The sequence below is a fragment of the Dendrobates tinctorius genome, unplaced genomic scaffold (genome assembly GCF_039654945.1).
Source record: "Dendrobates tinctorius isolate UK_male_01 unplaced genomic scaffold, ASM3965494v1 ptg000084l, whole genome shotgun sequence".
NCBI lineage: Eukaryota > Metazoa > Chordata > Amphibia > Anura > Dendrobatidae > Dendrobates > Dendrobates tinctorius.
The window spans coordinates 3,315,825-3,333,883 of NW_027361752.1; the positions used below are offsets into that span (position 1 = coordinate 3,315,825).

At 46.7% G+C, this 18,059-nt stretch overlaps 1 protein-coding gene across 1 annotated transcript in view; it reads left to right on the top strand.

The window, feature by feature from the left end:
* RIOX2 (ribosomal oxygenase 2) overlaps window positions 1-18,059 on the top strand; it is a 51,177-nt gene that overhangs the window by 21,377 nt on the left and 11,741 nt on the right. Inside the window, exons 3-9 of the mRNA XM_073584405.1 lie at window positions 292-411; window positions 2,042-2,170; window positions 2,252-2,355; window positions 9,265-9,367; window positions 11,119-11,287; window positions 12,892-12,977; window positions 14,795-14,887. Coding sequence (XP_073440506.1) covers window positions 292-411; window positions 2,042-2,170; window positions 2,252-2,355; window positions 9,265-9,367; window positions 11,119-11,287; window positions 12,892-12,977; window positions 14,795-14,887 — 804 coding nt within the window. The remainder of the gene's footprint in view (window positions 1-291; window positions 412-2,041; window positions 2,171-2,251; window positions 2,356-9,264; window positions 9,368-11,118; window positions 11,288-12,891; window positions 12,978-14,794; window positions 14,888-18,059) is intronic.

Genomic DNA, 18,059 nt, shown 5'->3' on the forward strand with positions numbered 1-18,059 from the left:
AAATGACCTGCGGATTTGCCTGCGGTTTGACACCTGGACAATGGAATAGGTGGCAAACCGCAGCAGAATCCGCAGAAAGAATTGACATGTCAGTTCTTTCTGCGGATTCAAAACCGCAGCTTTTCCGCAGTTGAAAATCCGCAGCATGTGCACAGCAGAATATAAATCCCATAGACTTACATTGTACTGTACATTGTCTGCAGAACTGCTGCGGATCCGCAACGTGTGCACATAGCCTTAGAGTGACTGGTTTTCTTTCACTTGGTTAATGGTGATCTCGTTTCCCTGCAGGACAAGTTATGGCACATCATGGAGAAACTGGAGTGTTTCTTTGGCGCACTAGTTGGGTGCAATGTGTACATCACCCCGACCAGCTCCCAGGGCCTGCCACCGCACCACGATGATGTGGAGGTACATGGCTAGTTTATATACTATGTCTTTGCCCTGTTAACATATTATTAAAAGGCTTGTTTACAATTCTGCAGTCAGTCTGCAATGGCCGAATAACTCCTTTAAAGCTCAGTGCACACTCAATTAGTCCACCTTTTTAAGTTTTGTTGTAATTTGAAATATTTTTTTTTATTTTGAAATGTTTCCGAGCCATGTGTATTGCATGCAGGGAGCGGGCATGCGAGCCGTGTGTCGTGCGGGCAGGGTGTGCGCATACGAGCCCTTTGTAGTGCGGGCAGGGTGTGGGCATACGAGCCCTGTGTAGTGCGGGCAGGGTGTGGGCATACGAGCCCTTTGTAGTGCGGGCAGGGTGTGGGCATACGAGCCCTGTGTAGTGCGGGCAGGGTGTGGGCATACGAGCCCTTTGTAGTGCGGGCAGGGTGTGGGCATACGAGCCCTGTGTAGTGCGGGCAGGCTGTGGGCATGCGAGCCCTTTGTAGTGCGGGCAGGGTGTGGGCATGCGAGCCCTGTGTAGTGCGGGCAGGGTGTGGGCATGCGAGCCCTGTGTAGTGCGGGCAGGGAGTGGGCATGCGAGCCCTGTGTAATGCCTTCTCCCCCAGAATAAATGCAATCAAATCTTTCAATGTTCTTGATAGAATAGGTGCCTGCATGGCTCATATATACTCATGGTCCACTGGACACTTTTTTTTTTTTTTTTTTTTTTTTTTTTTTTAATTTTAGGCACAAGGCTCTAATATTTTTTTCGTATTGAACAGTTCAAGCTGTTGGGGCGGTTAACTAATTTTGAATCCACTTTATTTTGTTAGTCTTGTTTTTAATTTTTTTACTTATTTTTTTACACATTGAATATAATTTAAAATATACTCCAGGAGAAAATGCAATAATATGATATACATGGCATTGACCCCCTTTATATATATTTTATTTATTTATATATATGCTAATTATCAATAAAGTAATTTTTGGACACTTTCTCTGTGTTTTCGTTGGTTTTATTTTACATTGAATATAATGTAAAAAAAAAATCTAAGAAGATGAAAAGAAAATTGCAAATTAACGCTAAAGTAAATTGCTATTCTGGTTGCTTTTATACATTCGTCCTCCATAAGGTCATAACAGTGTTGTGGGTTTTTTTTTTTTTAAATCTTCTATTTTGGTGGCTTCCATTGTAAGGCCATGCTCACTTTGGTCAGTATTTTACATCATTATTTCAAAGCCAAAACCAGGAGTGGGTGATAAATACAGAAGCGGTGACGTGTTACTATTAGACTTTTCCTCTGATTGTCCCACTCCTGATTATGGATTACAAATACTGAGGTAAGATACTGACCAAATACTGAAGGTGTGATCACAGTCTATCTAGAGCCTTAGTTACCGGCAAATCTGGCCTGGATCTGCTTTGGGCATCGTTACTGCCACTATTCATTACTTCTTGCCAGAAACTATTTCGCCTACCTTTTTTTTTTTTTTTTTTTTTTTTTTTAAAGGCGACTTTGTGTTTTTTGTTTTTTTTGGCTTCTTCAATTTGTAAAATGGTGGCGCCTTATGTATTATTAATGCGTTTATCAGTGAGCCGCTCCAGTCCATGTAGCAGGTCATCACCTAGCAAGTAACATCCTCTGTCTCGCAGGTTTTTATCCTTCAAGTAGAGGGACAGAAGCGCTGGCGTCTGTATGAGCCTCTCGTCAGGCTCGCCAGAGAATATGATGTGTCCCCCGCAGACAAGGTCACCACTCCCACTCATGACATCCTATTAAAGGTAACATTTCCCTCCATTCTTCCACAGTAGAAGAGTGAGAATAAAGTGCCGCGTTCCAGGTTGTGTTTCTCTTTGTGTCAGGAAGGTGACATGCTGTACTTTCCCAGAGGAACCATTCATGAAGCTGAAACTCCTGGGAACTCGCCGCATTCTACACATGTGACCATCAGCACTTACCAGAACACGTAAGGACCTTCTCTCCTCCGTCATTTAATCATTTTGTCCCACTTGGGTTTTTCCCCCCATTTATTAATATATTATTGTAAAGACAATGGTGTCATTTAAAACTAGTCCCCAGACTGTTAATTATGGCCCAATTAAGAAAAATAGGATTAAAAGAACACACAAAAATGAAAATTGTCCCATTAGAAAGGGGTTAAAGTATTTTTTTTTCTCCTATGCCTCACTGGGGGACACAGGACCATGAGGGTTATGCTACTTGCCACTAGGAGGACACTAAGAAAAAAGTTAACTCCTCCTCTGCAGTATACACCCTCTCACTGGCTGAGACTTCCCCAGTTCTTGCTTAGTGTCTGTAGGAGGCACTTGGGTCTGGCTTCTGACCCCACCGTTTTTATTTTCAATTTTTGAGTTTTCTGTAAATTTTTATTTTTTAATTAGGGTGGTTTCACATTAGCGCTTTTTAAGCGCACGCACGGCCGGGGGTAGCTCCGCCCCCGAGCCGGCTCTCTGCCCGGCGTGCCCGCCCCTTGCTTGTAGCGCCGCCTCCTAGCGCACAGCGGCGCCTGCGATCGGCGCACCCTATCTTTAGCATAGGGTGCGCAGATTGTGCGCAGGCCGTGCGCTAGTTGCGCTTTGACCTGCGCTGCGCACTTTTGACGGTGCGCCGTGCGCGCCAAAATCCGAAAAGTTTGATTTTGGCGCGCACGGCGCACCCTCAAAAGTGCGCAGCGCAACTAGCGCACGGCCTGCGCACGATCTGCGCACCCTATGCTAAAGATAGGGTGCGCCGATCGCAGGCGCCGCTGTGCGCTAGGAGGCGGCGCTACAAGCAAGGGGCGGGCACGCCGGGCAGAGAGCCGGCTCGGGGGCGGAGCTACCCCCGGCCGTGCGTGCGCTTAAAAAGCGCTAATGTGAAACCAGCCTTAACTGAGTGAAGGGGCGATGGTTCCTTTCAAGGGCCCACTCTCTCCCGAACCAACAACAGGCGAGAACGCGGAGTATATCTCCCCGTACCCTCTCCTGCGATGACTGGGGCATACCTGATTCTTCAGGGCGATGGTTCCCTCATGGTCCCGATCTCCCCACACGGACAAAAGTGCATGCACACGGAGTACCACACTGAGGAGCACTTCTAATGCCCTAAATTAGCCCCATGGCCTCTCCATCCCCCTGCCCATAGGGAGGATGGATTGAGGTATACCCCTTTAAGTCTCCTCTGGCTCTGCTACATCGCCCAAAAGGATGAAATCTGCAGCTGAAAAGTCCCGGACAGCGTGGCCTTTGTGTGCACCGGATTGGAGTTATGGGGTCGGGTACTGGTCCATGGGAGAGGCGCTTAGCGCTGGAGGGCCCAGAAATTGTCCCCGGCTTTTCGGCCGGACTAGGCCGCAATTTATATAGCGCCGTTCATCGTTAGCGCCACCGCCCACGTCCTTGGCACTTCTCACTCTGAGCGAGAAGCGGCCTGTCAGTCTCGGAGGCCATGCTTTTTTACCTCAGCCAGCTCTGTGACGGCTGCGGGGGGCGCGCACTGACTGTCAGCACCTGGCGACACTGCAGGGCCACCGCTATTCCTCCTGGGGACACAGCATCAGGACCGTGGGTAAGCTGCATCTGCCCTCAGAAGAAAGCTTAGCCCCTTCTCTGCACTCTCACCTCATCTGCAGCCCAGGCTCTTCCTGTAACCCTTTCAGGGGCTCTATGTCTCAATCTAAGGAAGCTAAAAGGGCTACTAAAAAGCACACTGCGTTCTTTACCTCTTGTGCCACTTGCAAGACTGCCTTTCCCAGTGCCCAAACTAATCCGTTATGCACGGATTGTGACCCGGCTTGTGCTCAAACGCCATCCTTCGCCGCTGCCACCGGGGGCCCCCTGTATTTAGTCCCCCTGAGTGGGCTGCGTCCCTGTCACAGTCTGTGGAGTCAATGACCAAGGCTATAGACTCCCACCGGGACTCCTTTTTTAAGTCAGAACGCGCCTTCGCCGACCGAGGAGGGCTCTGGCGACGGCCGGGAACTGTCCATCAGCAGGGGGGCGTACTCGTTCAAGGGATGGTCAGGTCTCTAGAAGGCGGACCCATGACGCGTCCCCCAGTCACATCTGCGCTTCGGCATCTGCGACCTCTGGCTCTCGCTCTCCCTCTCCTAATGTTCGCAGCAAACACAACTCTAAATACGAGTCTGACATGTCGGTACCCCAGAATCCCCCAAATGACCAAGAATCACTTGATTCTGTTAGTCAATCAACAGGATTCTGAAGTTGGATGAGGAGAATACTCACGCTCCGGAACACGTTGTTTCTTTTAAAAAGACTAGCAGGGGTTTTGCCAGCCATCTTGAGTTCAAGGGCATTGTCCAGAGACATAGGGACCAGCCACATAAACGGTTCTCAGGTCAAAAGCCTATTGAGGCTAAATACCCTTTTGCTCCAGATCTAATGAAGGACTGGTTACAGTCCCCTTCTGTGGATCCTCCCATATCGCGGCTTGCTTCCAAAACGCTCCTATCCGCTTCTGTAGGTTCTTCAGTCAAAAACCCCTCTGATCGTCAGATCGACTACCTTGCTCGCTCAGTCTTTGAAGCTTCGGGAGCGGCCCTTTTTCCATCTTTCGCAGCGACTTGGGTGGCTAAGGCTATGGCCGCTTGGGCAGAGGTGTTAGTTACTGCCATCCAGGATAGCAATCTTCCTCCGGAGGCAGTCAGCTTCACCAGGCAGATAGTTCACGCAGAAGACTTTGTAGTAGACCCTTTAGATGCCGCCAATTGCGCTGCACAGGCAGCCGCAAATTAAGTCTCCATTAGAAGGGCCCTATGGCTCCGCGACTGGCAGGCAAATTCCACCTCCAAAAGATTGTTGACTTCTCTGCCTTATCAAACTGGTTGCCTATTTGAAAAGAAACTGGACAAGCTCATTTCTGACACCACCGGGGGAAAGAGTAAATTCCTTCCCCAGCAAATGGATGTCTGGCCGTTTCAGAATCAACAGCTGACTCAATTTCGGCCTTTTCGCAACAATTCCAGTTGGTCCTCCAAAACCTTCTCTTCTGGATCAGGTCGGTCCCCATGTGGAGACAGAGGTTCCCAGGTCTCATACAGACCTAACCGCTATTGGAAATCCAGGCCAAAGGTATCTGGATCTAGGGGAGCCAGATCCCATAGATCCTCTACACAATGACTTGTTGCGGTATCCGGCGGACACCGACAAAGTAGGCGGTCGTCTACTTTCATTCAGTCACACCTGGCTCGCGGTCGTCCATGACGAGTGGGTCAGGGAGCTGGTGTCCTCCGGATACAAAACAGAATTTTCTTCTCCCCCTCCGACACGTTTTTCCGGTCCTCACCTCCAAGACAAAGACAATAGCCTTCCTTTGGGCCGTTCATGTGCTGCAAAGGGACAGAGTCATCATTTCAGTCCCTCAAGACGAAAGGTTCAAGGGTTTTTATTCAAACCTTTTTGTGGTTCCAAAGAAGGACGGAACGATGCGGCACATACTGGACCTCATGCTGTTAAATCAGTTTGTCAAGGTACGGAGATTCCGAATGGAATCTCTCCAGTCAGTTGTCGCCTCCATGGAAAAAAGGAGAGTTCCTTGCATCCATCGATATCAAAGATGCTTACCTTCACATCCCAATTTGTCCGTCCCACCAGCAGTTCCTGCGCTTTGCAATTCACGAGGAACACTTCCCGTTCGTCGCCTTGCCCTTCGGGCTCGCCACCGCCCTCAGGGTCTTTATCAGGGTCATGGCGGGTGTCATGGCCATTCTTCACGCACGGGGAGTGGTAGTACTGCCGTATCTGGACGACTTACTGATCAAGGGTCCGTCCCTTCCAGCCTGCGAGGAATCCGTAGATATCACAGTAAATACACTTTCTCGCCTTGGTTGGAAGATAAACTTTGAGAAGTCTTCCCCAACACCGGCTCAGCAGATCTCCTTTTTGGGAATGATCGTGGACACTTCCCGCGGGTAGGTCATTCTCCCTCCAGAAAAGGCACGAGCCTTACAACGAGGAGCGCGGACTCTTTCCCAGCCAGTTTCTCACTCCATACGTTTCAGCATGAGCGTTCTCGGAAAGAAGGTAGCAGCAATAGAAGCGGTCCCATTCGCACAGTTCCATCTCTGCCCTTTACAACATGCGTTGCTGTTGACTCGGGACAAGAATCCGTTCTCTTTGGAACATCGGTTCCTTCTGTCCCTGCAGGTCAGACAAACCCTCAAGTGGTGGACACTGAAATCCTCCCTGAATCAAGGGAAGTCCTTTCTCCCAGTACGATGGTCAGTGTTGACCACCGAGGCAAGTCTTCTGGGCTGGGGTGCGGTTTTTCGCCACCACACTGCACAGGGTCGTTGGTCAACTCGATAGTCTCGTCTCCCCATCAACATCTTGGAGACACGAGCGATCAGACTAGCCCTGCTCAGTTTCCACCATTTCCTCGCAGGTCACCCCATCAGGATCCAATTCAACAGCGCCACGGCTGTGGCGTATATCAACCGTCTGGGGGGTACTCGGAGCAGGATGGCCATGCACGAAGTGAGTCACATCCTCCATTGGGCCGAGACCAACCGTTCACCCATCTCAGCAATCCACATCCTGAGAGTATGCAATTGGGCGGTGGATTTTCTTAGTCGCCAAGGCATTGCCTTAGGAGAGTGGTCTCTTCATCCAGAAGTTTTTCAGCAGGTTTGCCATCGCTGGGGAACTCCAGTTATGATTCTCATGGCCTCAAGACTAAACAAGGTTCCACGATTCATTGCGCAATCCATACCCCATCGGAGCGGACGCCCTAGTTCTGCCGTGGCACCGGTTCCGGCTCCCGTACCTTTTTCCCCCTTTTCCCTTGCTCCCAAGGGTCATCAATAAAATCAGAGCAGAGGGAGTACCAGTGATCCTAGTCGCGCCAGATTGGCCACGCCGGGCATGGTACACACAACTAGTACAACTGGTCGACGACGTTCCCTGGTGACCTCCAGATCGCATGGATCTACTCTCACAGGGCCCGATTTATCACCAGATCTCCGGGGCCCTGTCTTTGACGGCGTGGCCGTTGAATCCTGGATTTTAGCACAAGCTGGTTTCTCTCAAGAAGTGATCTCCACAATGATTAGTGCTAGGAAGCCCGTGTCCATGCGCATTTATCACCACACCTGGAAAACCTTCTCGTGGTGCAAGGACCATGGACGATCCCCTCTGGTATTATCCATTCCTTCCATATTGGAATTCCTACAATCCGGATTAGAGTCAGACCTCGCACTTAGCTCGTTCAAGGGCCAAATTTCAGCTTTGTCAGTCCTATTCCAACACAAAATTGCCACCAAATTGCAGGTGAAGACATTCATTCAGGGAGTTTCCCATGTGGCGCCTCCCTATAAAAGGCCATTGGAATCATGGGACCTTAACTTGGTTCTCGGAGCCTAACAGGAGGCCCCTTTCGAACCACTGCAGGACGTACAACTAACTGTTCTCTCTTGGAAGGTGGTCTTTCTAGTGGCAATTCCGTCAATCAGACGAGTTTCGGAATTGGCGGGCCTGTCCTGCCGTCCTCCGTTCCTGAATTTTCATCAGGACAAGGCAGTTCTGAGGACGTCCCTGTCTTTCCTGCCCAAAGTCGTGTCTTGCTTTCATCTCAATGAGGAAATTGTTTTGCCTTCCTTCTGTCCGGCACCAGTCCATCGCATTGAGAAGGCCCTCCACACCCTTGATGTGGCTAGGGCTCTTAGACGGTACATCTTGCGGACTGCTCCCTTCCGCAAGTCAGATGCCCTGTTTGTACTTCCAGAGGGGCATAGGAAGGGTCTAGCGGCTTCAAAAGCCACGCTAGCCAGGTGGATTCACTTGGCTATTCAGGAATCCTACCGTGTCAGGGACACACCTGTCCCAGCAGGGATTAAGGCGCATTCTACCCAATCAATGGGCGCCTCTTGGGCCATGCGGCACCAGGTGACTGTAGAACAGGTCTGCAAGGCTGCGACTTGGTCCAGTCTGCATACCTTTACAAAACTTTACCAAATTCATTCTCAGGCCTTTTCAGATGCGGCTCTTGACAGATGCATCCTGCAATCGGCAGTACCACAGCGTTAAGTCAGTGGTACATGGGCTACTAGCAGTTGTATGCTCCCCACCCAGGGACTGCTTTAGGACGTCCCATGGTCCTGTGTCCCCCAATGAGGCATAGGAGAAATAGGGATTTTTGTGTGTACTCACCGTAAAATCCTTTTCTCCTAGCCAATCATTGGGGGACACAGCACCCACCCTGTTTAGCCTTTTGGCTTACTGTATCATTCTTAGGTTTTGACATAGCTTTTGTTATTTGTTAAATGCTAAGCTATTGTTATTTGTTTAATGCTACTACTGCTTTTTCACCGAACTGGGGAAATCTCAGCCAGTTAGAGGGTGTATACTGCAGAGGAGGAGTTAACTTTTTTCTGTGTTTACTTAGTGTCCTCCTAGTGGCAAGCAGCATAACACTCATGGTCCTGTGTCCCCCAATGATTGGCTCGGAGAAAAGGATTTTAGGGTGAGTACACACAAATATCCCTACTCTTCCACCCCCCCAAAGATCTCTCTAGAGCTTTGGTGATGATTACCCCTGACCTAAATAAAAGTGCAATCATGTGTGTCATACTATGATTTTAAATATTGTGGGCCACTGTTTCAGCTCTTCGGCTGTCTCAGTCCACGGGCCGAACTGGAACAGCCAGATGTGGCCCACAGGCCGCAGATTGCTCAGTCCTGTTTTATGAGAAAATGTCCTTATTAATCGTAGCTGTACAGATTTTTGTTTTTTTAGTTTTGTGAATTATGTTGATGAACATCACTGCTGGATTATCTGAGTTTCTGGCTTATTGGAAAGCGGACTAGCAGAAGTGCACTGGAATTTCCTCTGTGACAATCTGCTCTTTATCTGTTTTCAGCTCTTGGGTAGATTACCTGCAGGACGTAATGCCCGCTCTACTGAAAGACGCTGCCAAGGAAAGTGTGGATCTGCGGAAAGGCATTCCCCGCCAACAGTTACTGGTAAGCAAGTTGTCCTTTAGAGGGATTCAGAGGGAAAAGCAAAAAAAAAAAAAACATTGAAAGAGAGTGAAAAACAAAACCGGTTTGAATCGCCCCTTTTCCGAATCTAAAAATAAAGAAAATAAATATATTTGGTATCGCGGTATCTGAAGAACACAGCTTCATGAACATATAAAAGAAATTAACTCATAACATACCAGTGTAATTAAAATAAAAAAAGAATTGCAAGACCTATAATTGAATCAAGAAAAAAGTTATCAAAATATCGTATGTAAAAATAAACAAAGTTATGGGTCGTAAAATAAAGACAAACTAATTTTTTTTAACAAAAATATTTGACATAAAACTGTACTTCTTTGGTACTGATGTAATCATACTAACTTGGAGATTCTTGTTGCCGGGTAATTTTTAAAGCGCAATAAAAGCCGTAACGAAATAAACCTATAAACATATGTTGAACTCGACAGACTTGTGTCTTCTTTCAGCCTTTAAACTTGGAGGGTTTTTCTTTACCATTTTTTAGCACATTTTTTAGTAAAATGAACAGTGTCATTCAAAACTACAATGCGTCCCACAATAAAAACAAGCCCTCACGTGGCTGTGTTAAGGGAAAGTAAGGCTGTGTGCACACATGAGCATGTTTTAAGCGTTTTTACTGGCAAACACGCTTAAAAGAAGCATCCCATTCATTTTAATGAATTCCGCACTTTTTGTGCATATTGATGCGTTTTTTTCCGCGAAAAAAACGCATCGTTGTAAAAAATGCAGCATGCTCATTAATTTTGCGGAAAAATCCGCATTTCTAGCTATTTTCTATGAGACTGGAGACGCGCAGAAAAAAACGTGTGTTTTCTGGGACGAAGTCCGGTTTTCATGCAGAAATTCTCTGCTTACGTGGGTACATAGCCTGAAAGTCATGGCTCTTACAAGAGGGGAGAGATGTGAAAATACAAAGAATGGCTTAGACAGGAAGGAGTTAAAGCTTTTACCTGTAGGCTCTTGTTTAGGGCTCGTGTACACAACCGTAATAGTCAGACGCGTGCTGTCCGTCACTCGACCCCATATTCTACAATTGGGCAGTGCACACATCCAACTTATTTCCAAGGAAAAGATCACAGCATGTACGAGTTTTGTCCGATGGCACTAGTCCATTCATGTCTACAGGTCCGCAGAGAACATCGGACCACATTCTACTAACATCCGATGCTCACAGACGACATGGAAACTTTTTTTTTTTTTTCCTCTTCATCCGAGAGAACCTGAACAATCTGATCTTTCTCTGAGTTTGCTCAGAGTGTGATTAGCATAATTGGACCGATTTTCTCAGATGAGAGAAAATCTGTTGTGTGAACGTAGCCTTAGGATTTCCAATTTTTTCTTTATATGTTTCTGATTTCCACCTACACTAAAACACACACCTCATGCCCCCACACAACCTAAACTGCAAGGCCGTACGATAATAATCTTACGTTTTTGCTGAGTAAGCGGTCAGCAGATTAAAGGCTGTCATCTCTAAAGGAAGCTCAGAATGTTAAACAGCAGCTTTTCGAGGTGAATTTAGTTGCCCTCTGGTTCCCTAATTGGTTATTTGGCTAATCCCACTCCTAAAAGGAGCGATTCCAATAGCAAAAATACAACTTTATGAAGGAATTATTGCATATCGTTCTCCTTATGAATATATTCACATTTTGCTTTGGATTTATTTTTCTTAATAAAGATTTAAATAAAGTGACATTATGTGATTGTTCCAGTGCTTAGACCCGAGCAGGGCAGGTGGTACCCTCAGCACTCTCCTGTGTGATATAGGCAAGAAAATAGAGGGCAAGTGCCAACTGCGGTCATGTGAGATGCTGCGGGACTTCATGGGGAACCGATTGCCACCCTATCTGCATGTGGATTCATCAAATCAGAAAAACTCAGGTCCGCAGATGATGATTTCTTCTGTCTTTCCTTATTCCTCAGTAAAGTAGACCAATAATTTGCTTTGTGCCTTCTTATGTTTGTAGGTTGAGCTGATTAGATACATTTTCAAGATTATATAAAGTTCATAAATTTGTTTTATGACAAACTGTAGAAATAACATAAGAAAATGGGGTTGGAATCCTACTCTCATATTATGTCCCCTTATTCCTTCTGTAATTTATACAAATTGAAATCTGTTTGTTACTGTTATCATTGCCTACGCTCTAATTAATGTTAAATGTTCATTTATATAGGGATATAACGTGTTAACAGAAGTGAAGAACCCCATATGCATTAGACTAAAGTCGGCTAAACTCGCTGACAGTGTAAGGCTAGTTTCACACTAGCGTTTAAACGACGCGCGCACGGCGCCGCTAAGCCACGCCCCCTGCCGGCTCCCTGCCCGCCCCTTCCTGTCAGCGCCTCCTCCGAGCGCACAGGGCTGCATGCGTTATGCGCACCCTATCTTTAGCATAGGGTGCGCAGGCCGTGCGCAACTATGAATGTAGCGTGCGCTGCGCATTTTTGGAGGTGCGCCGTGCGCGCCGAACGCAGCATGTTGCATTTTGGCGCGCACGGCGCACATTCAAAAATGCGCAGCGCACGCTACATTCATAGTTGCGCATGGCCTGCGCACCCTATGCTAAAGATAGGGTGCGCATAATGCATGCAGCCCTGTGCGCTCGGAGGAGGCGCTGACAGGAAGGGGCGGGCAGGGAGCCGGCAGGGGGTGTGGCTTAGCGGCGCCGTGCGCGCGTCGTTTAAACGCTAGTGTGAAACTAGCCTAATATGTATGGGATTCAGACTGTATAAGCCTTGTGCCCCTGAGCCTTGTGCCCCTGAGCCTTGTGCCCCTGAGCCTTGTGCCCCTGAGCCTTGTGCCCCTGAGCCTTGTGCCCCTGAGCCTTGTGCCCCTGAGCCTTGCGTCTTTGAACTTTGTGTCCTTGAGCCTTGCGTCCTTGAGCTTTGCGCCCCTGAGCCTTGCGCTTTTGAGCCCTGCGCCACTGAGCCTTGCGCACTTTAGCCATATGTTGATGCACATGGGTGATATGGGAGAGAAAAGCTGTCAGCCGAACAATCATTTGAAATTTTGGAATTCTCTCCCTATTCATTTCTATGGAAAACCCTCTTTGCTTTTCATATGAAGACAGTTTTGCCCCCCCCCCGTTCTGGTGGAAAAAAACAATCCAAGTCGTCTTTTAGTGAATACTGATGGAATCTGCCCCAAACCAGGCACTGTAAAATCAAAAGGCTGCAAAAAAGAACTGTGTGAACATAATTTATTCCGAGTAATAAATTATTAGGTTAATATTAATTGATACATTTCCTGGAGGATTAAGAGGTGAACGATATATAGCAAATTGTAAGAAACGTTGCTCCAGCATTGAAACTTCATGGAGGCTGTGAGTATTTATAGACTCTTCATCTCTTGGGTTTGCACATTTCATCAAGCCCCAGTCGGCATAGTGCAGGGATAGAATGATATTTCTATAGGTGTAATCTATAGATTCATCTCTCCAGTCTGTTGTCAGTCTCATTTTCTCTCTATTATGCCTTTGCAGATGTTTCACCAAAGCTTAACGACACAATCAGACTCCAGTACAAGGACTATGCGGCCATCACTACAGATCACGTCCCAGAAGCGCCGGTAGGAGCTGATTACATTACAACTCTTAAGTCTCACGGCTTTTTTGCTGCATCAGATTGCAAGCAAAGCTCCTTTATACTGATGAATATGTATCAGGCTGGGCATTTCTGAATATTCTCACATCTAGGCTTTGTGCCTTAACGGAGTCATTCCATGAAAAACATTTCTACTTCTCTACAGGCTACTTGATTAATGTATAACTTCTGGGGCGCCCACCTATCAATAGAATAGGGGTTACCAAATTCCCTTTCTGTCTCATAGCACTATTCAAGGGAGGAAGAGTTTTTAAATGAAGTGAGCCTTATGGCTGCTCCATCCAAAGTCTATTTCGCGGCTCGCTGGCTCAGTGGTTAGCACTGGGTCCGAATCCCACCAAGTTTAACCCGTGCTTGCGGAGGTTTCTTCCCAGTCTCCAAAGACTTACTGATAGGGAAACTAGATTGTGCGCCCCAATGGGGACAGTGATGATGATATCTGTAAAGCGCTGTGGAAGTAAAGGGGTTGTCCACTAAACGGACAACCCTTCTCATTCCCTATGTTTTTCCCTCCGTAAAATAATAACACTTAGGCTGCAGTCACACTGCCGTATGGCATCTGATGCGACATGCTACTGACCCTCGGCTTCTGCTCTGCTGCGAGCGTGATCCCAGTGTCGCGCTACTGTGCTCCGATCCTCTCACATGACAGGATCGGAGGAGACAGAGAAAGTCTCCGTCTCCTCTGCTGCCGGCAGAAATTGCACCTCCAAGTGGAGTCCAGTGTTTCTCTTCAGCTGTGTTAGAAATTGCATGACGTTGTTACCTCGCACAATCCTTGTGGCCAATCAGCGGCTGCTTCACGCTCCCCGCCATCAGACGAATCGCATATATTCAGAGGAAGCGAGAGCAGCACTCAGAACAGCTTTGTCTTTTTTTTTTCCTCCATTAAAAAGCAAAACGGTCCAAACACACATACCCCAGCAGGAGATATTACTGACACTCGCGGACTCTGAAGGTATTGGCTCAGGCTGGGGACTGTTTGTCAGCACCCTTTATTTCGAAGGGAATAAAGACTGCAAAAAGTTTCACTTAGTCCTGGAATACGGCTTTTAGCCTTTTAGACTACATTCCCACGATCAGCTCTTGGTGTGGTTTAGATGTTGCAGAATTTCTGCACTTATTATTTAAATTGGGCCACTTGTGTTTTTTCTTTTCATTTTTGTGTGCATTTTTTTTTTACATTTTTATCACATTTCTGATGCTTTTTGCCTTTTTGATGTGTCATGTTGTCAATAAGGCCAGGTTCATACTGCGTTAATGCAGTCTGTTCAACGCATAGCGTTGACGGACTGCATTGACGCTAGTGCATAACACGATCGCGTTATGCTATACCGCTAGCGCAGATGCTTCATCTGCACTAGCAGTGACGGACGCTGCAGACCGCGTCCGAGGGTCCGTCACAGAATGACGGCACATTGCTAGCGCATGCCGATTATGGCATGCGTTAGCGATGCGCTCGGTAATGGGAGTGAATGGCAGCGTTAGCGGATTGCGTTACATCGCGTTATGCCGAGGTGTAACGCAATCCATTAAACGGACTGCATTAACGCAGTATGAACCCAGCCTAAAGCTGCTTTATTTTTGTTGCTTCCTGCTTAATTGGTTTGACAACCTTTGATACTGTGCGGTTTACAAGCTTTTTTTATGCATTTCCACAGCAGAAAGGCATTAAAAATGCACATGTTTTTTTTTTTTGTTTTTTTTTTCCACATTTAATGTAAGTCCAGTCCTCAGTAATCCGCCTCCATAGTGAAATTTTTAGTGTCCTTGTTCTTACAGGAGCCCTCAGAAGAGTTAATGATTTATGTGTTCCACGCCTTAAACAACAAAAGGGAAATGCACATGGTGTCGGACACTGAGGAAAGCCCTCCTGTGAGTATTCTAAAATTTTCCATCTTATTACATAAAACCTCTCCGGTGAATCCCAGGGTTAGAGGTCACCGGTCATTTGGGCAGGTCACTGCTGGCTCCAGTAGATTAACAGGTCCTTCTCTCTTCTTGATTAATAAGACAGACCCAAATCAATCTAGTGTAGACTGATATCCCCATTTTCGTTTTTTCTTCAACCACTTCTTAATGTAGGACAAAAATAGTATATCCTCTGTTGTGTTCCTATTTGTGGAGCGAATTCAGGAGCTGAGCCCGCATCGTCCTGTCGTTGTATTACAGTATAAAGAATATGCATTTTTATTTATTTTTTGATCGCAGCTTTAAGTTCCCTAACAAAATAAGGTTAAAAAAAAAAGTTTTGAAAAATAATTTTTAAAAAAATAAAACTTTAAATGACTACCAATTCCTTATTTAAAAAAAAAGTATATCTGGTATTGTAAAAATCCAGTCTATAAAGATATAAAATTAATTAATCCTAAAAGTAAACTTCATTATAAGAAAAAAAATCAAAATGCCAGAATTGTAGTTCTTTGTTTGTAACGCCTCCCGAAAAAAATGCAACAAAATGAAATAAAAATGTCAATGAACAATTATTTCTCTATCGCTTCATTGGGGGACACAGGAAACCAGGGGGGTATATGTAGTGACCAGAAAAAACAATACTAATATATGATTACATTTGTGTCAACGGTTTTCTGTTTTGCCTTGGGAGGAGGTAAATTACTTATTATGCTGCCCTCTCCTGCCTTGTTTTAGTATTACAACTTGTAGTACTATGCTGCCCTCTTCTGCCTTAGTTTGGCATTACAACTTGTTTTTCTGATTGGAAAATAAGTGGCAGTTGGAGCTTGTGTGGGAGACTGAAAACGTGATGTTACGTTCAGTCTTGGTGGTGAGAGGAGGCAGGAAAATGAAGCTCCTCGTCTAGTACAAGCGGGTAATACAAAGCACCTTTTTCTTGGAGTGCCCCGCGTTTACAGCAACAAAGTGCTGATACAAGCGAAGGAGCTACAGAGCTGCAGATTATCCGGATACTCCGATCCGATTAAGGTCAGCTAATCCTCCCCCTTCACGCAGCACAGTGAGTTACATGAAAAGTTACTACCATCCTCCCAAGGCCGGGACCGAGAAAAGGCATTGACTAACACAATGTTTAAGGAAAATTGTATCTGTTATCAATGACTGTTTTATGTAAAAACATAAGAATTGTTTCAAGCCTTCAGTAAAATTAATCTTTCAAGTTTGCGCGGATCCTCCGGTGTATGCTTCTTTCCTCCGCGGCCTCATACCTTGCAGGCATCAACATAACCCTCACTCCCCCTTTTATAATTGTCACCTAACCTAGGGATTGTTACAGCCAACGGAGTCACCGTGACTGAACCACCCTCCGAGATACTAGACCTGCATCCCACAAGGTGGTGTGACATATACTGCTGCCACTAGGAGGCTGACACCATGCAAAAAAAGAGTTAGCTTCTCCCCAGCAGTATACACCCACCAACTGGCAGGAATCAGTTTTAGCTTAGTGTCAGTAAGAGATGGACACAGGCTTGCTCTCAGCCCCGTTTCTACCTTTAGGTTTTGTTGTTTTCTATTAATGATCTATATTTTTCAGACTCAGCTTGTGATTTGGGCGACTAAGTGTAATTGGTCACTCCACTCTTGATCCTATCACGTGGGACTCTCTCAGTCAGAGGCACGTTTGCTTCACTTCTGCATGAGCATTCTAGGTAGGATGGTTGAGTCAATGGAAGAAGTTCCATTTGCCGACATTTATACGCATCCTTTTCAATTTTCTTTTTCTGCCATCAAAATGGGACTGTTTGATTCCCTCCCTGTATCGACTAATTATGCCCTTCTCCGGAATAAATAAGTCTTTCTAGACTGGTGGACTTAATCTCCTCTAGTGAATTGCGGTAGATCTTTCCCACATCATGTCGGAAGATCGCTACTACAGAAGCCAATCTTCTCAGTTGGGGAGCATATTTTCAGAACTTAACAGTCCAGGACTGATAGACCACACAGGAATCGTCTCTTCCCATCAACATTCTGGATTTTGGGTCCCTCCCTCTTGCGCTACTTTTCTTGCAAGGACCCTATTCTCTACCATTAGTTTCAGGTCCAAACTGACAATGCCGCAGCGGTGACAGAGATAAACCTTCAAGGAAGAACTCAAAATCAAGCAATATTGTCAGAAGTGCCGCGGATTCGTTTATGAACTTGGCACTGCACATCCCAAGAGTGGAGATCTGGGCCGCCGATAGTCTCGGCCAAGAGGCTCCCGCCGCCGGCGAGTGGTCCCTGAACCATTCAGTCTCCTATGACGTGGCTCCTTTGAGGGTTTACCGACATAAACCAGCCTAAGTCACTAGATTCATCACGTGATCTCCAGATCACACGTCATGCTAGCAATCGACACTGACGCTCTGGTAATTCCTTGGTCTCACTTCTCCCCCCCCCCCCTTCCCGTACCCGTTACCTACCTTAACACTGATCTCTAAGGTGGTCGAGAGGACCAAGACTGAGGGAGTGCCAATCATTCTCATCACCCCAGAAGACTTGGGTATGCAGAAGTAATCAACTTCCTCACAGGCACTCCGTAGAAACTCCAGGATCTTACAGATCTTCTCTCGCAGGGTTCTGTGTTCCACCGGAATTCTCTGTCACTCTATTTAACAGCATAACTATGTTTCTGAAATGAGCCGATTTCTCCGATCAGGTTATCCAGACCATGTTCAGAACTATGAAGCCTTTCTTTTCTCCTTCGCCTCATTGGGGGACACAGGTAATGTGGGTGTATGCTTCTGCCGCCTGGAGGCTGACAGTGAAAAAAAGAGGTTAGCTCCTCTTCCGCCGTATACACCCTCGCCCCAGTTGCGGGCGGAATCAGTTTTTGCTTAGTGTTCATTGGAGGCACACGTCTGGTCTTTTTTCCAGACTTTCATTTTTACCATGAAGATAAGACGGGCAACGGATCCTATTGAAAGGGTCTGATTTCCCCAAACCAACAACGGGCGAGCACGTGCGAGTGTCGCCTCCACGTATCCTTTCCCGCTACGTGGGACATGATGCCGGACTGAGCCCTGGTCACCCTAAGGTAGTGAAACCCTAGGCTGTACAGAAGCCTGCGAGCAGTCCATGCGGCCCCCACTGC